This window comes from Molothrus aeneus, chromosome 4, assembly GCF_037042795.1.
Source record: "Molothrus aeneus isolate 106 chromosome 4, BPBGC_Maene_1.0, whole genome shotgun sequence".
Classification (NCBI taxonomy): Eukaryota; Metazoa; Chordata; class Aves; order Passeriformes; family Icteridae; genus Molothrus; species Molothrus aeneus.
Window position 1 is genome coordinate 12660506 of NC_089649.1, and position 23569 is coordinate 12684074.

General features: G+C 38.9%; 1 protein-coding gene across 1 annotated transcript in view; it reads right to left on the bottom strand.

The window, feature by feature from the left end:
• SLC7A11 (solute carrier family 7 member 11) overlaps window positions 1-697 on the bottom strand; it is a 66254-nt gene extending 65557 nt beyond the window's left edge. Inside the window, exon 1 of the mRNA XM_066547939.1 lies at window positions 658-697. Coding sequence (XP_066404036.1) covers window positions 658-678 — 21 coding nt within the window. The 5' untranslated portion in view covers window positions 679-697. The remainder of the gene's footprint in view (window positions 1-657) is intronic.
• Window positions 698-23569: the final 22872 nt, after the last annotated feature.

Consider the following 23569-nt stretch of genomic DNA (forward strand, 5'->3'; position numbering starts at 1 on the left):
AGCATCTGGCATTGTGCATAGCCTTTTTATTTTTTCTCTCTGGTTGTTTTTCTTCTAATTCATAGACATTTTCTCCTGAACAAACATTTTAAGGCATAACTGAGATCATCACTGTGAAACAGTTTCCTTTTGACTCTTACTGCCAGGCCTGATCAATCTATCCACTGTCTATTCCAAACAAAAATCCTTATCAGAAAAGCCTACACCTATCAGAAAAGTCCTACACCTATACCCCGCAAAGAGCTAAAACATCAGCCAGAAGATTCAGCAACCGAGGTTGCCTGAATGCCATCAGTGGCCTCACACAGTGTGAATAACCTTGCTGGTCAGCTGCACCTCTCTTCTCAGTGCTTGAACATCACAGGGAATAACAACAGCTCAGTACCACAGGCTGAACATACCTGACACGGTGTTAGCCCTGCTTATCACACTAACAGAGTTTTTGCCAACATCTGGACACAGCTGTATCATTCCAAAAAAGCTACAATTTTGGTATTTCCTCTGGGGAATGCTACAGAACACACACAAAGCATTCACCTTTATGGTAATGCTACAACAAATGCAGCAAAGTGAAGAACTTAAAGTTCAATCCTGAACTTGAGTTCCCAATTCTCAAGCCCACAAAAACTCTATAATTTCTAGATGTAGAAAGCATACCTTGACAACGTTTCCAGGCATTTGTCTATCAGCTTATTGCATCAAACAAATCCAAAGAGTAACAAGTCGAGCCTCCAGCCACACATTGCCATGCTGACTGGAAACACAGGAATGAAAGAGGAAGTTCAGCCAGACTGAAAAGGCGAGGAAAGCCCCAAACTATTACATGTGGGTGGCATGGCATGAAAAATGTTGTTTAGAAAACTGATCTGAGTCTTCTGTGTACAATGCCAAATTGTTTGTGAGCTTCAGAAAGCAGCCCTGCAGAAAGGCAGCAGTCTGGTTTCAAATGTCAAAGGATGGGAAAATACCTAAAAGAATTTGTTTCATGTAGATAATCTAGCATTGAGAAGTTTTGACTGGGGATTTCAGCTCCTATTGTAGTGTTGAGAAGGAGTTTAACTAGCACTGGGGGGAGAAAATCTATAAGCATTTAAAAACTAAGGTATCACTGAGAATAAATCATTATGAAGTAACAAATATCTCAGCAGACTGGGAAAGATTTTTAAAACTTTAATGCAAACACAGAACTGAGAATATCAAAATACTTTGTTATCTCTACTACAAGTCCAATCTTCAGTTAAAATGGAACTGCTGAGAATGTTGGGGGGGTTTGCTATTTTCTAGTCAGAGTCTTACAAATTACTCAATTATTTTGCATTCCCCTCTGTGCTGGATACAAGTTTATTTAGCAGCAAAAGGAAAAGTGAGAAGGAATGAAACACACATCGAGCTCACAGATTTTAAAAATAAGATAAAACCTCTATAAGAAATCCAAAAGCAATTCAAATATTTTTTCCTGTATTCTCAGTCAAAAGCTTCCTACCAAATGCAGGAAGCAAATAAAAATCTGATATCCAGAAGACTGCCGGCAACAGCAGTTTAGAAGGCAAATGCTTCTGAAAGTTTCCCTGTGTTCAATTTGCTGATAGCTGCCAGTCAATTTTCAGCTCAAAAAGAAGGAAAGAAATTTGGAAATCTCTGCAGGATTTCTGAAATCCCTCCTATTTTTCTCACTATTAAAGCTCTATTTCAAAAGACATGATGAACTTAGCTGAATGGTTTGACAGTTTAATGGGTCTTTTTTAAGCAGACAGGAATCATTAGCACCTTGTATCAAGCATGAAAGCTCCACATGAGAGAAAGCCAATTCTCACTGAAGCCCTGTGGATGTGAAAATATGAGTGTGTTTTATACTATCCCATTTTTCATATTTGGGATATATGTAATCATAATCTAAGCAATGCTGTACATAAATATTATTCTTGAGTTTTCTGTGTTTGCATTTCTCATTAGCAGAATGAAACAACAATTTTCAGAGTCCCCATGTTATTTTTCCTCAGCTTTTGGATGCAAATACTGAGATACCTCATGGCACTCAAGAAATCAAGACCTCAGGGTAAATTTCCATTAAAACTGCATGTGCCAGATACCTGGCACGATGGCAAGATTGCTGGCAGCTTCAGGGAGTCAGGATTTTATTTCAGATGACTCAGGCTAGGCTGGGCATGTGAAGAGAATTAATTGGCACTTCAGAAAAAAATCTTTGACAAACTCAAATAGAGACAGAATTAGCAGTGAGAATGTTTTCTAACCCATTTCCCCCTTTATCGTGGGAGAATCCTTCACAGCAGATAAAAGCTTGTAATGTGAAGAAAACATACAACAACTGCATAGATTGTCAAATTTTACCTTGGCTCTTTAGCAACTCCATATTCACTTTTATGGTATTTTTCACACAATTCATACAGTATCATTTTCCATTTGCATTACTCTTCTATTTGATCAGGTGCTGAACTTTCTGGGAATTATGGTTTTCCACTATAAAGCACATTTTTCTTTTTTTAAAAAGGGTTAATGATACTTACCCCAGTTTCACAGGTGTGACAGGTAGATTCAGCTGCTGAATTCTGTTATGAGAAGAATCTATGCAAAATCTTGGAGAGAAGAATTCAAGACCTTAAACAAAGTTTTAATTTACTGACCACTAAGTGGAGAAATCTTTCACATCCCTTGTCGTGATCTGAAGCCCAGTTCCCTACCTCCACCCTCAACAGGTCACCTGTCTGTCCCACCAGATTAGGTGAGCTCCTTCCCCTTCTGCTGCATACAATTTAGACTAAATAGAGAATATCTACAAAGTTATTTGATTTTTCTTAAGCAGAAAACTGCACTCTTACCCAAGAACAATTGTGATGGGAATTGTAGGTCCCATCTTATTCTCATTCCGGTCTCAATTGCCATATGCAGCAATACTCACACTTTTTCCCTTTTAATATAGATTTTTCCCCTTTCTCATTTAATGTAGATTTTTTTTTTTTTGTCTGGAGACCAAACAAATCTTGATTGGGGCATTGTGCAGGTCATGCAAGGTCAGGTTCAGTCAGTGAGCTCTGGGGTAGTCATGGCTTCTTTAGCAGCAATGGCACAACATCTCCATCAATAGAGATGGACAGAAGCATCTCAGTTAAGGATTGAAGCAGTGAAGCAGTGACAGAGTTTGCCACAAGAAGAGATTTAACCTGCAGATAAGCAAAAGCACATACATGCCTGGAAATGACTGGCAGTCAATCATTCACACAGTCATAGCAGTTTAGTGTTGAAATGCAGCCTGTGGATTATACAGGGAATCATTTTATTGGCATCTAAAAACACATACTTTGTCTTCTTGAAGTATTAAAAACTCCATCAGAAAAAGCACTTGCTTGGAGCACTGCCAAGGTGCTTCAGCAGTTTGTACTAGTGCAGCTCCATATATTATTCCTACACTTCAAAAGAGAGCAGCATTTTAGTGCTGAGGTCAGCCTCTGTTTTTACTTTGAAAGTGAAGTTCCTATTTTCCACATTCACAATCTATTCTTCAGAGACACAGCCTACTCAAGCATAGTAATTTTACCAAGTTTTGTGACATTTAGCAAAAAGATTAAGAAGCTGATGTGTGACAGATGGACACAGTGTCTGGGCTTGATGAAGGTACTTCTGACTTGCCACTTCTAGACTAAAATTTTGTGCAAAAGAGCTACCATGACAGAAATATGCCCTCTTCCCCCTCCCCACATTTGTGAGGAGGTACAGTTTACCCAGATCCTGAGAAATTCAGTCTCCAGGACAACAAAAAGTACTGACATGGATTTCTAAGCACATTTCAAGCTCATGCTTCACATAGAAACAGCCAACAGCTCAACCTTCTCTGTGTATAATGTACCACTTCCAGCATTTCTCAATTCCTTCCACCTTTAATCTAGTTCAAAGATTAAGAGAGGAGGCTTTCCTATCGAATGTTTCTACTCTTATTATAGGCTCTTTTATAACAAAATGGACACTAACCTCAGATTTTATTCTTCTTTGTTGCAGTTCAAAGAGGAGAGTTGAGAGGACTCTGTAAGAGAGCACAATTCGAGGGCTCTTGCCTTAAAATAAATTAATATAATCAGTATTGTTCACACTTTTCCAGAGGCTTCAGGGCCCTAACAATCCCCTCACAGGAGATGGTGGCAGAGAGGCATTCAACAGGATAAAAGACTCTCACTCCTCTTTAACACACACAAACACACACACACACACACACACACACATACACACAGAGAGTGCTGAAATTTGGAGCTAATATACACAGTAGAAAACTTAACTCTATAGCTAAAGAAAACTTATCTCTATAGCTAAAGCAAATCCTTCCCACTGCATAACCTCCCCCACCCTGAAGTGGCCCTCCCCTTGAGTATGCAACCCTGAATATACAGATATCTCCTTTACTGAGTATCCATCTGCTGAATCAAAATACAAATTGTACTTGAGTTAAAACAGCACACCAAGTAACTGTGGTCATTTTTGAGTAGCACAACATGTCCCTGTAAAAGATATTCTGTGGTAGACAGAAGGGATGCAGAGAGGGAGTACAGAAAGATGGTGCACTGTAAATCACATGAACACTTCCTGCAGAATAGGTCAAAATGCCACAGAAATTTAGGTTGGGGAAAATTTGAGCGGCTTCTGTATCAACTTCTCTTCAGGTTACACAATGTAGGCTTTTATTTATTCTTAATTTAAACAAGAAATAAAGGAACAGGACTATAGGTTAAGCAGAGAAATTTCGTTAATCATCTGCATACAGCTTTTGTTAATAATTATCTTCAATTTATAAAACCCTTCAGAGAAACCAAGGAAAATAACCCAATTCAGCTTCCTGAAAACAGCATATATTTAAAGGCCTCTCCTCAGGCATGACAGCAATGAATCTGCTACATAAGGAATATCCTGCCATTAATTGTTGCTTTATTTTAGTTTTTGATCTTTATTTCTCCCCTTTTTTTTCCACCTGAAGGCACATACTCAGTAAAGTCTGAACTAAAGTAGGAGCCATTCCCATTTGAATTTCTTCTTACTTTCCATATTTTTTCATGCCCCTTTCCAGGAGGCAGTGAATGCCCAAGTCTTAGTGAACATCCATGAATAATATAGAATTCACTCTTTGATCCAGATAGCATCATTATCCCAGATAGCTCAGCCAAGAAAAGCAGCATAATCCAGAGCTTTTCACTGTCCTTCCTGCCCCCCAGGCTATGCCAGTTCTGCACATTGGAGGAGGAGGACACCACCAGCCAGCTGAGCCAGCATTGTGTGTCCACACCAGGGCACAGCCAAGCAGAAATCTTGGTGAGGAGACAGCAGTTCCCAGATTGCCTTTTGGCATTGGTGCCCTTCCTGTTTCCCACCAGAGCAGAGTCAAGAGTCTAGAGATAGGAATTCCTGTTTTTCTCGAAGCAGAGCAAGAATGAGCAATATTGTTAAAATATGAACTACTCTATTAGAGGTAATTAGGGAGTAATTTCTCTGATTCTCCTCTTCCACTGGTCCTCCCCTCCCAAATGGGAAAGGCTTTGTTGCTTCTTTATCCTGAAGGGAGAATGGAAGAGGCACTAATCCAGAAGTTCCAACAAATCCCTTAACCAGAGTAGGGAGCTTTTTGAAGTGCTCTCCTCTCTGTATGGACAGCCTTGATATTCTCCACAAAATGGAGGATATCACCATGGAGCACGATGTAAAGGACTGAAAGGTCAAAGCAGTTAAAGAATTTTATTTTCTATAATGTATTTCTCATTATTAATGTATTTCTCATTATATTTCCAATACTGCTTCTCCTGACAAGAGCTATTCTGAAAACACCGGGCAACAAAATAGAAATTCTACCTCCTGACGATTGTTCTGTCAAAAAACTGGAAATGAGGAACAATGCTCTGAGCCACAGTCCATCTTCCTAACTCTCCCTTCATCTCCCCATGAAGGGTACAAAGATCAGTTTTTCTGTAAGTGCTCCCTTTCCTCTTGGCTTCTGCATGGCAGCCATGTATTTGGGAACTTATGCAAATTTCAGAGATCCTGTTACATACACTGTTTTATTTTTATTGTCTGAGCTTATTCTACCTTATCTATCCAGATATGCAAAATCCACAGCTATAAACTTCAGAATCTCCTAAGAAGAGAATTCATCTTGGTGTAAAAGACTCATGCATTTTTATTTCTACTTGCATGATCTTGCATTTAATTTCTCTTCTTCCCTTCTGATAATTAATTACCTGGGAGTGTGGAGAGCAGAGGGAAAGGTGAGGAGAAAGCCAGGAATTGTGCCAACCTCGGTTTGAAAAAGTACTTTTCTTCTCTATTTTGGCAGCAAAGTTTTGCATTAGTTGTTTTGATTTCCTTAACTGTAGCTGTTACTACATTTTGTTTAGAAGGAGAAATTGTCAGGGTATGCAAAAGTAATTCCAAAGATAAAAAGCAGGAATTGTTAAGCCTCTATGGTCTGGATTTTCATGTCTGTTGGCAGTTTCTGTAATCGAAGCAGCAGATTCACAGCTCAGTACCACAAAATACAGAATGAGCTGCAACTACTGAAGTCTGCTGGGTTAAAAGAAAATCTGCCACTATTTTGCTCAGAAAATAAGTCCCAAAAGTAAAGGAAAAAAAAATCTGGGAACAAAATCAAACATGCATTGGTTTGTTTCTCCCCCAAAAATAAATGTCCAGGTGCTCAGCTATCACCCAGAGAGTGACATTTTGGCACACCAGGCATTGTGCACTGTAAATGAAGGAAATTCTTCTTCCTTCCTCGTGCAACTTGCTGACAGACTACTCTGTATATTTCAACAGAGTATGGATGATTTGCCCTTGTCCCTGTTCAGGAATGGAAAAATCCAGCCATATCTATATGGCAAAATCCATCACATTGAGAAAACATTGAGAAAAGGATGGGTTTTTTTTCCCTTGGGTGAAGACAGATGTGCAGTTTAAACCTCTCAGTTGCTACAACATCCCTCTTACCTAGGTGCCAGATGAACCAGTCACATTTTCACTGTAGCCTGATAACATGAAGTGGAGCACAACTCTGGTATTTGAAATTAAGTAGTGTCTTTACAATCATGCTCAGTACTTAACTTTTTTTGCATGGCTTTTCTGCTTCCATGCTCCCCTTCTGATCTCAAATTACAGAAATTTATTTGCATTCAGGGCTTCTCAACATACTCTTGGTTCTTTTTTCTGCTCATCAGAAGGATAATTTCCTCTTCTAGAGTCCGACGCCATCCTGAAGAGCAAACAGAAATAGATTACAAGCAGCATGCATTCAAATAAATTACATGTTTAAATGTGTCAGTTAAACTATAATGCTCAATTAGACAGCTAATTATGCTGAAAATGCAGTTGTGTGCATAAATTGGTGGCCAGGCCTCCAGCCTGCCTGGCTGCTCCCATTCACACATTGTCCCTTTGTAAATTTTATCTTTCATATATCACACACTTTAAGGTTTATCTAAGTGCAGTCAGACACTGCTTTACTGTTATTTCATTTTAAAATATAATTTCAAGTACAATTCAACCTTTGCGCTGAGTTTTACTACTTGCCATCAAAAATTTAGTGGCAGTAGGATTTGTGGACCAGCTCCCCAGACTTCTCAAGGTCATATTCCCAAAATGCTTTTCCTCATTTATGATGACTCACTTTCCAGGATGCTTTTTAATCATTCTCACTGCAGCATTTTACAAGGAAAAACTAAATTTCTTTTAAATTTATATGCACATGTGAACTTTAGAGATTGACCTCATAGAGAAGCAGTTCATGAAACTAGAGATGACACACTTACATTTAAAAAACACAGTCTTAAAATTGTCACTGCATTCATGAATACTAGTTACAACCTGGAAATCAGTTAGGAAGAAGAAAGAATCTGTCAGCATGAACAAAAAGGTTTCATTTCAGAGTGATATCTTGGTATGACAAAATACGTCCTCATACTTAATTCCTGACATATCATCTCACAACCATCAGATAAAATAAATCTTTTCATATATATTTTCTGTGTTTTACCACACATTCAGTTTCTATAGGTTTACCAGTTTTATTGGCAACCAATCTGACTGAAGCATTTATACACAGAAAAACCCAAGCTCTCATAATTTATGAGATCTGAGAAAAGATAAATTATTTGTTTGGTGTTTCCAGACAGCTACACATTTCATTTCTCACAATATGAAAGGAATCATACAACATCAAATTTCATCACTATAAATGCATTAAAAATTTAGGCAAAATAAATACAACAGGATAGCACCAAAGGGATAAAAATATACTTCACCTGAGCTCAGCATAAAATACCATTTCAAGCAGACAGCTGTTCTCTTCAGTTCTTAAGCACAGATAATGCAGAAAAATTAATGGTTAAATAAAAAACTCCAAACCTGACCATTTCCTTTCTTTTCTAGGTTGTTTTTACCTCTGAATTACGGAAGGTGTAAGTTTCATTTTAAGATCTAAAACCATTGTCATACAGTTAATCCATACAGTTAGACTATATGAGCTATATTATTAGTGTTCTCAGTCAGCCCACATTTCCTGGTAATATATTTAAGATCCCACACAGTAAAGAAAAACTGAAATAACCCCATGCCTGTAGTTCTGGGTGTATATGGTAGTAAAATCCAGCTCCTCGAAACAACCAAAATTAATCTGGAAAAGTACTGAAAATAACAATGTATGATCCTGCTTCAGCTTTGACAGCCTAAGAGACAAAATGATCTATTGTATTACACCTTCTTTCATTTTTTAAAATTTGTTACCTCTACAGTCATTTAAGAGGGAAAGCTTTCAGCACTATGTTCTGCTTTGTTCTTTCAGGACTTTTAGTAACTCCTTAACAGGAGTTTTAGTGAACTACCTTAACAGCTGAAATCCAGGGCATGTTTTTTTTGGCACACACTACAAATTATTAAATTCAATTTCAAAAATAAAAATTCTGTTCAAGTCTCTTTTCAAAAATGGCATTAAAATCCACACATCCATTTCTGACATGTCATTTTGAACCAGTAGTCCTGGAACAGACTAACTGATATATATAAAAGCAGCCTTAGTATTTATCATTTGGTCCAAGTCACTGAGCAGTGCTAGTATGCCAGCCTAGAGAGTCAGAGAGTGACACTGAGAGGGGCTAGAAACTGCTCAGAGATTTTTAAAGGTTCTTATGACTGTCACTAAGCTCGCTGCTTCACAACAGATTGAAAAATGTGAGAGGTTTTCCAGCTGAGGTCACATGTGTCTTAAAGAGGATTAACATGAACAGCCAACTAGCAAATGCCAGGGTTTTTTTCTTTCCATTTTTTAAATCCTTCTTTCTTTTCTATCCTGTAATAAAACTTTTTTTTCAACTTTTTTTCTGCCTCTTTTCTATATATCTCCCCCCTTTTGGCATAGCACATGAGGAAACTGCAAGTCATTTAATAGATGCACTTAGCACAACAAAGCTCTGTGCTGCAGACTCTGAGGATACAGAGTGCAAAGTCTTTGAGTGAATCTCACTCAAAGCAGGGGGTATTAAATCACATAACCAGTGAAACAGTTCAGGATCTCACCTGCTCTTTTACACATTTCAGTTGTGGCATGCTTATCTCTCCATTCTCTACTATCCCCGATCTGTATATCAATAAAACCTGTTCAGGCTTAAAAACGCCTTTGGCTTAGCTATCAAAAGTCTTTGCAGAAATAAAATAGAAATGCTTTGGATGAATCACACTAAAAGGCAGCCTTCAAAGTGACATCTCCATCAAGGCAGAACGCAGCACCCTTGCACAGCCTCATCCCATCAGCTGGCCAGCTTTCAGCTACATCTCCAAAACATTAAAGGCATCATGGTTTGACCCAGTTCTACAATTATTGTTCACACACAGTATGTTGGCTGAGTACAGCAAAAAAATCAGAGAAACAAACATTGTAACTAACAGATGTCACCATTTTTGCAGATCTGAGTAGTTTAATCAATAGTGTCCTACTTATTCATGTTGAAGTCTTTCCACAGTAATCTGATGGTCTCTTGATGCACTCTCAACTGAAAAAGCTCACTCTTGAGCTTTCTCAACTGAAAGCTAAGAGAAAGAAAAAATACCAAGCTTTATTTTTTTTGGTGGAGATAAGTGAGACAAGAGGCTAATACTGAACTGGTAGTGTTCACCTTTCTCTTCTAGGATCATCTCTTTCCACAACAAAGTAATTTCTTCTTCCCTTATTAGCTGCTGTACACTAGCTTAATGTCACCATAGCATTTTATCATAGCAGTTCTTCAAAGCCTGCCAAACTGGATTCCCCAGCAAACACTATCCACCTATAGGACATAGGCTTGACTCCAGCTGCAGTCCCAAGAGCTCGTGACACAAAAATTGCATCTGAATTACCTGTATTTTAATTGCCAGAACACCACTCCACCATGAATTTGCATAAGTCCCTTTGAGACATATTTCATGCTGGTGAAAACAAAACAAAAAAATGTTTTCCATATTTCTGCTTAAAATATGTTTTATTTTAGACCATCCACTCACATTAAAACTCCACACTATCCTGCTCTTTAGTTCGTTTCCTTTTAGTCTAGAGGAAGTTTTCTTAGATGTATTTTTCAACCACTTTAAGGAATAAGATATGAAGAAAGAAAGAAGAAAAAAGAAAACCAAATCTTGATCTTCACCAATATCTATCATAGGACTTTTCCCCCTCATTAACACTCTTGAATATCATTCACAAAGCAATTTGACATCTGTATGCACTTAAACTATGAACATCTCAATTTCCTTTTAAATTCCTCAGGAACTAATGGTAAGGCTTAAATGCTAAAGAAGAGGAAGATAAATTTCTGAATGGGACCTCTGAGAGACAGATTATAATAGATTTCACTATTACATTAAGCTTTCTCCTGGCAATAAAAAAAAAAAAAAAAAGCCAAAGTAAAGGAGACCTCTGAGTCTCCCACACTGTTCTTTTAGGTCAGAAAACTTTGTAGTGCTTAAATATTTCAAACCAATTCTTCCAGAAAAACCTCGAACAAGTAATATTTCTCTCTTTTTTGGTAGCACTCTCTCCAAGTTTGGATGAGCCAATCTGAGCTGTAGACAGGAAGTGGTACATTAGTACAGTGAGGGACTGATCTCATTATAGTTGCAAATCAACAGATTAATGCTTTAGTGCAATACCTTCCTCTCTTGTCCTTCTCTCTGCAAGTGAACTATATATGGACCAATTCTGCTCGCAGATCAGGCTCCAAAAATTTGGATGTCATAATAAAATAAACAGTATTTTTCTCTACTGTAGTTGTTTCATTTCTTGTAATTAAGGAATTCTTCATTAATTGCTTACACCAGAGAATCCATCAATTTGGACCTCAATGAGCACACAATATCCTTCAAGAGATACTTGTTGGGTGTGCTTAAAGCTTGAACTATTTTAATTCAGTTCTCACAGCTTCAGCTCTTTATTCAGGTAGTTTTCTACACATAAGAAGCACCATTTCATCAGAGTATCAGCCATGAACTTTTTCAGCATCTATCCAATAGCAAATTAAACAAAAACAACAAAAATCAGACAGATTTTTATGGATTAAAATAAATTTAGCAGTTCCTCATTTTGAAGCTAATGATTGTGTACATGGAAATAGCTACATCTACTATTACTCCTAATATGTGGGTATGAAAAATTCAGCTTTATGTTCTCTTGGAAGTTCCATAAGCAGCTTCTTTCATCTAATTGTTCATAGGAATGTGCACTGACTACGTGACAATCTCTGTCATGAACCATCAATAAAATGATAAACCTGGTGATATAAACCACCTCTTCTGCAAAAGTGACTCCACCAGCTGGCAGCAGTAACCAGAACACCACACATTTATTTATCATACCACCAAGCTGCATGGAAGGAAAGGGAAGTAATCACTATGTTTACATTCAGCACAGCAGTGCAGAAAGAAATACTGGTGATTTAACTATACTTAGTCCAAAAGCTCATCCAGTGAAATAATCATTGACTAATCCCAGCATGCAGCTGCAGAGACAATGGACATTGATTTTACATGACTATCAAATAATTGATTTTCGTTTGGATAGAAAGCAGTCCACCCCCCTTTGTCTGTTGGCTTTAGTTATGCCCATTAACAGTAAATAAGTTGCTTATATTGCTTTTCTCATAAATTTCATCATGATCTTGCACTTTTGACATCATTTTTGTTGTGAACATCATTACGTCTTGGTGAATTACAAATGGAAAAAGAAGCTTCTTTTAGAGTACATGTCAGGTTTTCTAATGCAAAATTGTTATAATTTTCTCAAAACCTCCCTGAGTAACAAGCAAAAGGGAATGTTTCACTCTGCTTTTGAAATGAGGAAAACACTTATTAGCCTCCAAAAGACAGTGGACCATAGGTAGAGAATCCTTCAACAACTTCTCTTTCCACCACCTGCCACATCAGCTTTCTTGTATTTGCAGCCAATATCTCCAGTCCCACTGCCTGCCCAGTGACTCCTACACTTTATTTTATTCCACTAGGTATTTTTTTAGGCATTCCACTAGGTATTTTTCAGTTGTATTAAGAATAATCAAATTATTTAGGTTGGAAAAGGCCTCTAAGGTCACCAGTCCAACAATCCAGCACTGCCATCTTCCTCTTTAAGCTATGTCACTAAGTGCCACACCTGGATTTTTTTTAACATTTCCAGGGAGGGTGATGTCACAGTTTCCCTGGGCAATACTTGACAATTCTTGACAACACTTCCTGTGAAGAAATCTCTCTTAATATCCAATCTAAACCTCCCTGGTGCAATGTGAGGTCATTTCTTGTTGTCCCATCACTTGCTACCCAGGAGAAAAGACCAAATTCCACATTGCTACAAATTTTTATTCCTCTCCCCCAAGCCTCCTTTTCTCCAGACTGAACCCCCCACGTCCCTCAGGCACTCCTCATCCATCACATGCTCCAGACCCCTCCCCAGTTCCATTGCCCTTCCCTGGGCATGCTCTAGCACCTCAATGTCTTCCTTGAGGCAAAGGGCCCAAAACTCAACACACAATTTGAGGTTGCAAAGCCTTTAAGGCAGGAACTGGCTCTTCAATTTACAAATATAAACCAATCAACACAACAGAAATTCCTCAGACTGCTCTGTACTCAGGCACACGCAAGCATTTTCTCATCCTGGTATACACGTTCCTGTGGCTTCTCCAGTGCAAGTCTTCATCCCAGCTGTTCACTGATTTGACAGACATCTCTCCCAGCTATCACATAAACACACCAACAAGACTTGGTCAGTTCTCAAAGCCCAGATTCAAAGCTACAGAAAACAAAGCCACAAAGTTTCTTGTCCAGCTCTACTGATGGACCCTAACCAAAGGCTTCCTCACAACATGGGGAGTTGAGCAAGATCACTTCACTAAAATTGGTGCAGTGGTGACCACTAAAAGCCTGCACCACCTTCTGTCTCTTCCCTCAAATATTTTGCAAAAGGGGCTCTTTAGGCCACTGTAATTCCTGTACTTTTGAGAGGAATTACTGTTCTTTTGAGAGGATACTAACAAAGCATAACAACTAAGTTTTCAATTACAACCACATCCATTGGCAGTGGAGAGAACAAATCAGCCTAAGCATGGATGGCAAAATCCCCAGTGTAGAAAGAGACTCACTAAGAGCCGAGTACTTTTGCAGGCTTAGGTTATGTCATTTGTCATTTTTTGTACTATGGAAACATTCTGCACCTCTGCTAGAACACATCTCCACCTCCATCATGACACGTTCCAATGTAGGGTACCTCAGCCATTCCAGTGCTGGCAAGATCAGCAGCTCAGCAACTCTGACCTTTTATTTTCTCATTTGCATCTTTTTTTTTTTTTTACAAGGAATAAAAATCCTGCCTGGAGAAAGTTGATTCATTACAATATTTCTCCTTTTCTTCTTTCATGTATGGGTCATTGGAGGCAGACAGAGGTCAGGCTGGGTTTACAAAAAAGATGCAGAATATGTAGAGTATGCTCTAAGAACTGTCTTGTTTTCAACTTTATCCCTGTTCTGAGTTAATATGAAAGCGGTGAGTGAGTAATTTTTTAAAACTTAGAAAAGATGATGCCTAAGGCATCTCTAATCAACTCACTGGTGAGGCACATATAATTCTGCTGAGTCCTACATGGCAAATAAGTTATGTAGAATTTTAATACAGCAATTACCATCTGCCAATTCAAGATAATGATTAGCTAATGACCCATTTAAGATGCATGTGTAAGTTGCAAGCTATCGGAGAAGAGGCAGCAGAATTAGGTGTTTGCCAGATGAACTACCCCTCAATGCTGCAAGGAGGGTAAAAATAGAGTGTGTCCACTTCAAAGCTTCAGCATCAGGTACTAGTGACACCAAAAAAAAAAAACCCAAGAAAAAGAACCACCAACAGATATAAGAACTCCTAGCCTTAAACTGAATCTCATAGACTGACAAACAGACTGGCATAGGCATATCTTTGGGCAGAGAAAACATTAATAACCAAAGAAACAAACACAGGGAAAAGTGGAAAGGAGATTTTTGGAGGGCATGAATAATTCAGGAAAAAGAGGAACTGTCACAGTAGAGACAGACAAAACACCTTTCCTGCATGCAGCAATAGCCAATCTTTATTGCTCACAGCTCATATTTATATGGTTTTCTAAAAGCATCATGTTTAATTTTAATCAGTTAGTAACTTGCTGCTACCCAGTTCATTGGTTAGCAGTTGCTAGTGTACGTGCTCACCAAACACTTTCTTCCCAAAGATGTTTACATTCTTTTTCATGGGTACAAAATAATTCTCATGGGTAGAGAATCTTTTTCTCACGGGTACTTATAAGGTTTTATCTATATGCAACAAGGAACTTGAAAACATGTCATCATTTTCCTTTCCTCTACTTGCCTTTCTGACCTGTCCCTTAGCTCCTCAGGTTTTAAGGCATATCCCTATAATCTTGGACCATAAAAGGCTCTCACAACAAAAGGTGATACAGTTACTCTGCTTATCTAGCATTACACAGCCCAGCTTTAAACCAGAGTCAGAAGTCACTGGCTATCTTTAAGCTCCATCTCTCCAGGAAAAACTTTTCCCATGGTTGCTAACTATCAGAGGAAGCAATTGGGTGTGCTCTAGTATATGTGAAGACATTGTTATGTTAGATAAATCTATGGCAAGCTTCTCTCTAGCTACACAAAAGTATCACTATGTATTATTATGACAGAAAGATGGACAAAATTTGGCAGAAAGACTTCTTTAAGGAAAAAAAATGCAAGAAGCTACCCTTGGTGGCAAAGGAAAGCCCAAAACAAAATTACTCACAATAGCATGGCAAGGCATAATTTGATCATACTTGGTACTAGTGGACCATGGGAACATAAAAGGAATCACAGAAGAAACAATTGATTGCTGCATGCCTTTGCCCCAGCCAAGGGAGCAGCTTTGAAAAACAGTCCAGCTTTCTAATGACTTTCACAACAGCACACAGAGGTATTCAGAAAAACAAGAGGTGGCAGTGAAAAACATTGTGATGTATCAGAAAACTGCAGGGTTTTCACCTAGGGGTAGATGCTTCAATTAATTTGTTGCCATGAATCCTCTCTGTTTTTGTCTTAGAGTATGAACCAAATATGTCCACAAAATCCAAACTTTCAATCTCTGGTATTTTACATAGGATATATAAGTATATATAAAAACTCAACTCCACACTACTTAAGATTAGTAGGATGACAACCACTGAACCTGTAGACAGCATGAAAATTTCTACATAAAAATTCTCACTAGAAATTTCTGAACAATTAGTGGTTAAGTGAGAAATGGTATAAAACAGGAAAATTGAACAGAAGTAGTACAAATTATAAGAAAAATTCCAAAGTCAAAGTAGTACTAAAGTATGAGGCAATCACCCACTAACAGAAGCTGAGATTTTTACCAAATGACTTTGCAGAACAGATCTTCTCCTTAAAGCTTGGTTTGTCCTGTATTTAAGGTCTACTTTAAAACCAACACATAAAACAGATCAGGGGTGGAACTCTATAATCCAATGCATACCTTCTGTACTGCTCCTCTGTTGAAAACTCTCTAAATGAGTAAGCATGGGAGATGGACATTTTAGAAGGCTGTAGAATAACATGATACATTCCTCACTTTACCATGACAAATGACTCATGGTTGGGTCCTTTTTCTGGAAATTGCCTATCACTGCATGACAGGTCCAGAAGATTTGTGGTCCAAGATGAGGCACTTCGACCTCTTCCAGCTTTGCTGTTAGCAGTTCTTTCTCCATCACACATTTAAACATACTTAAATGAAAGGTGCTACAGGATTCCTCCTCATATTTATTAATAACTAAATAATATTGTACATGCCATTTTTAAGTTTCACTTCCACATCATTTAAAGATTAGTATTTTCATTTTTGCAAAAATCTCTTTGCTAGTTAAAAGAATAGCTGAAGAAGAATCTCAAGCACTGTCACATTCCCATTTCTGGATCTTGTGGTACTTAAAATTTTCTCCCCAAGCCCAGTAGTATACCAAAAGAAGAGTAAGTATTACCAGAATAAAATGTAAAGAAAGAGGATCAGCTTAGGCTGCAACTGAGGTCAGAACTTTCAGCAACTTCTAGAAGTGTAAAAATTGCAGTAAGAAAATATACAGAAAAATCTATTGTACAAGGGAATATTTAGCTCCATGTGAACGACCAGAGCCAAAGGCTAAGCTGACTAGTAACTTTGCTGCTCTGCCAGGTGATTCCAGGGCTAGTTTTTTTTGGAACAAAAAATTGTTAAAGCAGTTTTTTGTTGTCTCACATGGCAATGAGGCCATGGCAATAGGGACTTGTAATCTTGTGTCCTGTGGATAGCTTTTGATACTGAAGTCCTAAGACATTTGGCCTATTTTTCTTTTTTAATTATTTTTATTTTTGCTATGTCAGGCAGTAATTTTTTGTGCTAAGAGTAATATCAGGCAATAACAGCATCACTATTTCAAGCTGTAGAAAAAGGAAAAACAGTAAAGCTATCTACATTCTGCTTCAATGCAGTGTTAAGATTAGTGCTAGACAGTTGACACCAGCAGCAGTTTTATCAAAGCAAAATAATTATACAGTTAGCTTTCCTTCAAAACACATTTCATAGCTTCTGTTACCTGCTATTAAGCTTCTGCAATGTGTGGAGTTTCTTTGGAAGTCACACACTAGGTAAAATAGGTTTGGTCTCCCTTTAACCTCACTGATAAGTTTTCAAAATTATGCTCTAGTTCAATTACATTATTTTTCTGGTAATTTAACAGGACATGAGAGTGGATAGGAAATCATTACTCAAGCTTGCAGTTACACCTCAGGTACAAATTATTTTTTCATCACTGATTCAAGGAAAAGATGGCATCACTTTTCAAACCCAAGAAAGAAAGATGGAAAATTTCCACCCTGTACAGCTAGCTGCTTTGGGAAGATGTGACTCACCAGATAGCCAGCTTTAAGTATACTCTTGGGCTCAGGGCTCTGGCAATAGCTGCCAGCCCTCAACCTCTCTGCTGTTATACCTCCCTCACCCAGGCGAGGCACTTCTTTGGAAGAGACACATACAGCCCTGTCAGCTATAGAGACATCTAGATTCCAATCCTTGAACAGCTACTGGGACATATTGCCCTTTTCCAATATTCAGAGGAACAGACTAGATATCCTGCTTTGTTTGCTCTGTATCATTCATCCATAAGCAAAAAAGTGAGAGAAGTTGTGGTGGGTGGCATCCCTCCGCACACAGACATCTCCTGATAAGTTTGCTTCTCTTCCTGACTTACCTTCCCCTGTAGCTACATCCAATGCCATCCCAGCTGTCATTTTGCTGCTGAATCTGAGCTGAAGCTCTCCTGAAGTCACAGAGTCACAGAATGGGTCAAGAAGGGACCACAGTGGGTCATCTGGTCCCACCTCCCTGCTCAAGCAGGGTCATCCCAGAGCACATGGCACAGGATTGTGCCCAGACAGTTTTTTAATATCTCCAGTGAGGGAGACTCCACACTCTCTGAACAATCTGTTACAGTGTTTGGTCACCACATAGTAAAGAAGTTCTCCTTCATGTCAGGTGGAACTTCCTGCACATCAGTTTCTGCCCATTGCTTCTTGTCCAGTTGCTCAGCACCAATGAGCAGAGCCCAGTCCATCCTCTGACATCTCCCTGCAGACACATACAGACATTGATGAGGGCCTTGCTCAGCCATCTCTTCTCAAGGCTGAACAGAAGCAACTCTAAACCTTTCATCATAAGGGAGATGTTCCAGTCCCTCATCATCTTCATAGCCTTATGCTGGACATGCTCCAGAAGCTCCATGTCCCTCTTGTACTGGAGGAGCCCAGAACTGGGCACAGCATTTCAGATGTGCCTCACCGGGGCTGAGGAGAGGGGCAGGATCTCCTCCCTCAACCTGCTGGCATTGCTCATTCTAATGCACTCTAATGCACCATTGGCCTTCTTGGCCACAAGGGCACTGCTGGGTCATGGACAGCTTGTTGTCCACCACATCCCTGAGGTCCTTCTCTGCAGACCTGCTTTCCAGCAGGTCACTCCCAGCCTGTGCTGGTGCAGGGGGTTATTCTTCCCCAGGTGGAGGACCCTGCACTTGCCTCTGTTGAATTTCAGATAGTTCTTCTCTGTCCACCTCTCCAGTCTATCAAGGTCCTTCTGAAGGGCTAACAGCCCTCTGGAGTATTGCTCACTCCTCACAGATTTGTGCCATCAGTGAGCTCACTGAGGAGGCATCTGCCCCTTCATCCAAGCCATTTGATGACGAAAACCACTACAGATGGTTAATACAGAGCCCAGGATCTGTTCTCTACTGCTCTCCTTCCTCCTTCTTCTCAGGATATTGAACCCCACTGTTTTGGACCCCACTGTAGCAGCCTGGGTGGATGGTAAATTACCACCACCCTCCCAAAAGTGTCTCCAGGTGAGGGTGTTTGGGCAGGTGCTCTGACAATCACACAGTCACAAACGCTCTCACCACAGAGAGCTGTCAATGAATGAAAAGGGGAATGGCCCTCTATATGGAGCTCTGTTGGAGGTTTATTGAATCCACACACCTAAGGGGCCAGGGATGGAAGCCAGGGAACAAAGGAGGGACCAGGGTAAGAGGGGGTGGAGCAGAGCATCAGGGATCAATGATCTGAGGGCACAGGGATGGTACACAGGGGCAGCAAACAGTAACAGCCAAGAGGGTGGACAGGCAAGGACACAAGGGCCAACAGGGCACAAAGAACATTCTAGAACTGGGGTAAAAACATGGTAAAAGGGGTAGGTGAGGCCAACGGACCATTAGGGAGAACAGAACTGGGGATAATTAACATTGTGCTGCAGAACACCATGGGAGAAGCCCCTTCCTCATCATAACTTGTGGGGAATGCCCAGAGCCTAAGACCTACCCTTCCATTGCCATTGCCTTTTCCCCATTAGGCTTATGGGCCTCCACATCCCACAGCTATTGTCCAGAGAAACTGCGTGTGCCTCATTGCTGGAAGTGTTCAAGATCAGGTTGTATGGGGTTTCAAGCAACCTGGTCTAATGAAAAGTGTCCCTGCCCACAGTAGGCGTATTAGAACAATGTGATGTTCAAGGTCCCTTTGATTCCCAACCTGACTGCTTACCACATCCCAAAGCCATATCTTCAATGTCAACAATGAGCAGACCTGTCTGTGCATCACACTAGCTGCTTGAAGCAAGAAGTTATTCCTGATGCCCTCTAGAAAACTCCTTGACTGTTTGTGTCCTGCCATGAGGAAAGAAAGTCTCAGGGTGGGTTAATAAGCTTGCTGGTAAAACTGTGCGGTTTAATAGTGAAGACAGCAGTGTTAGGTTAATGGTTGACCTCTATGATCCTAAAGTCCTTTCCAACCTAAATGATTCAATGATTCTCCCGAAGAAACAATAAATTCATAGTCTAGTTGCGATCAATAAAGATCAGGTAGCAACTTTATAAAATTAACTGTGTAATTGACAGTGCTATAATTAGATTTCTATTCAGATTATGATCAGCAGTTCCTGCAGGCCCTCTGTTCCCCTATGCCTCTGCCTCCCTCCTTCTCTCCCTTCCTCCCTCCCTTCTTCCCTCCTGTCTCCATTTCCTCTGTGAAACTTGTCAATGCAGCCACACACTCCTAAGAGGCTACTGAATTTCAGGAATGGCCAATGTTGACAGCTCAGTCTTTCCATGTGCTGTGGAGACTCCGTAAGCTACAAAAGTTACACCACTAGGACATGTTTCTCTCTGAAGGCACCATAAGCTCTTAAAGGAATGACTTTATTATCTTCAGACTGTCCTGTGCACAACTGTCCTCTTTCTACATTCAAAGTTTTCATTATAAGGAGCAGAATTCCCAATAAGACAACTTGCATCAATTTTTCCTGTATATTTTTTCCTATTATTGCCTGACTTATACTACAAGTAGCCTTTCTTGGGCTCCAGGCAGAGGAGCTCATGAGCTTCTAACACATCCCAGATCCAGTAGACTTCACTAATAATTCACATCTACACACCTTCACCACTCAACCAACTAAATATCATCATATACGTGCTAAAGAAACACACATTAAAGTGAAAATGTTTAACTGTAGCACATGACATCCAGGCTCATTGATACTCTGTTGTTCTGCAGCTGCTTTCTTTCACTGCTGGTTTCTTTATGTTATATCTATTTTGGTCCACACAAGAAACAAAAGTCCTTTCCTACTTCTGAATAAATCCATAGAAATCTGTGTGGACATAGCACCTCCCAGACTGCAATCAGACTTAGGCAAGAAGTCAGGATCTATAAAGCTGGTGGCAAAATTTATGGCAGCACTTAAAAATAATAGAGCTTAATTAAAATGAGATATGCTAGGGTGGATTTTTTTTTCCCCTTATTATAGTTTCATGGCCAGGCTGCTGTGGTAATTCAGGATTCATCATCTTCTTATGACCTTCATCGTAATTATTTGTCTTTGTTTATTGTTCAAACTGAGGGGTTTTTCTATCCTCCGGTCCATTTTACAGATTTTGATCTTATTAGCAGCCTGGAGAGCCTTGTTTAATTCTTCTACATGTTAGGACCAAAGAAGAGAATTACTTAAAAAGAAAAACTTTGTGAGTACAAAGAAGGTTCAGGATGGGAGGGTTAGAAGGGTTGGAAGTAGCACAACAACAATAATCACCATTAAACACAAACTTTATATCTCAACTCAGCAAGCAGAGTTATTGACGCATTACTCCAAAGAGGATTCTCTTATCCCAGTAGTTCTGCCTTTCTTTACTCAGTCTGGAAGAGAGTTTCTAATTGTATTTTCAGGAGGCACTTGCGGATCTAAATTTCCTGTGTAATAACTTTAGGTCACATTGTGCTTCACAGGAATCCTCACATTACTAATTTTCCTAAAACCAGAAATTATTTATGCCACAGACTCCCCTCCTTCCCCCATTTTCACTGCAAAATTTCACCCAGTTTACAGAGTGTTATGAGACTAAATGTTAATGTGCAAAGACAGAAAGTTATATTGTAACCAGGGAAGCAATAGAGTTGCAGGTTTTATTTGACTATGAGACAATTAATTTGAAAACCAGCATAAAGTTACACATAATTTCACTGAAAATTAAATGAAGTTGTTTGCTTTGACAGCAAAAAGGTGCAAATGATCATGTTGGCCATGCACCTAAACTCAGTGGCAGACAGTTGTTCTTGGCCAGTACTTAGCTATTGTATAGGTATAACTATTGTACAGGTATAATGTGATTTATGTCCTTTTTTCTGTACCATAACTTTTGCATTTTTATCAGCTGTAAGATCTGTCGTTTTTATGAAAATACAGGTTAAAAGACCTCACATTTAAAGACTTCAGTAAAGAATAAAAAAAAATCTACCAAAAAACAATACAGCTCCAAACTTTCCTGCTATAAAGGTCCCTATAAACAAATATTGAAAAGTAACAAATCACTCTCTGACAGTATGTAATTAAAATCTTTCGAATGAAAAAAGGTAATTTAACCATTTGAGAGAGGAACTGCTGTTATGTTTGGTTGTGATTTCAAAGGAAAATATTTACAATCTGTGACTTCTACAGAAAATGTTTTGCTGATGTTCTCTCTCTGACATTTATGAGATTCATTTCTATCTCCTTTAGGCACTAGTGTGTGTAGGATCAATAGTTATTAAGAAATACTTACTTGAGGATTGTTATTGAAGATCTTTATTTTTTTCTTTTTCAAAAAGTACCTGACATTTGAGGTTAAAATTTATTTGGTGAGCAATTAGCAGTACTCTGCATTTGTTTCCACTGCTTAAGGGTGTATCCATTTTCCAAGAACATATTTTGGATGTAACTTCATGTGAAATCAAACTACTTTGGGGTGTCTCCAAACTGTAAAAAATTCATTGGCAATTAAAATCCCTTTAGAAGTTCATGGTTCTTGTAGTTATGTCAAGACTTTCCTCAGAAAATTAACTTCATGTCAGTAGTTTCCAAAGCAAGTCTTGATCACTTTGCAAAAAGCATTGCATCTATAGCAACTGTCAGTGCTGTAAGCTTATCCTTGGGCATCACAACTCAAACACACAAGTCATGTATTTTGTTACCAGAACATCACAAAAAAGACAAGGATTGAACATGCTTGTTGTGTCCTGAGGAAGGACACAGTCATCCTCATCAGGGTCGGACATCATCAGATGTCCCTAGGATTGACTACTCCTATGTGTAAGGATTAAATTTCAAGAAGTAATGAGAAATGGGGGATAATAATGGGATTAACTGGAGAACAGGAAAATGCATTAAACTTCCTGCCTATAGCCCACATGCTCAGGTGGGACTGGCTGACTTCTTCACTTTGCTTAGTTTGTTTTGCTTTCACAGAAGAGCTGAGGGTGACCACACTTACAGACTTGCACAGTTCCTTCTGGAAGCTTCCCTCCTTCAGCTATTAAATACCATAGCTAAGTATAACATTTGTTCTGGAAAAAATCCTCACCTGGCACGAGCAATAATTTTACTTCTTCATAGATCTCATGACCTTATGATTATCAGAGTTATAGCAAACTAACTCCTGCCCCACAAAACAAGGCACCCAACATGTCAGTGCTCAGCAAAACTCTGGGTTAGGAACATTGTAAACAAATAAATGCATAGTCCTATAACAGCTTTATCTCATCTAATTTTGAATTAATCAGATATTACTCATTTGGTTTGTTTCTGCAAGCATCAGAGGGGGAGGAATTTAAAGAATATCTTCTATAAAAAATTAAGGTCATTAAAAACCTGAAAATTCTTTTAGACAAGAAATTTCATTTTATTGCAGTTGTTTCACATTTGGGATTTTCTTTCTTACATTAACAATACATGATAGAGTAGGAAAATTCAAACCCAGGAAACTTATATTTATCTCTTTCAATTCCTTCTATCTTAATTTCCTGAACTTTTCCCATCTATAAAAGGTGAGCAGCTAGAAAATACAGCAGGTGACAACTGGAAATTTTTTATAATTAGAATAGGAAATATGCCATAGCAAGTCAAGCATTAAGCATTTTATGGATTTTTCTTTTCCTTAGGTAAATTCCCTTGCTCTGGAGTACA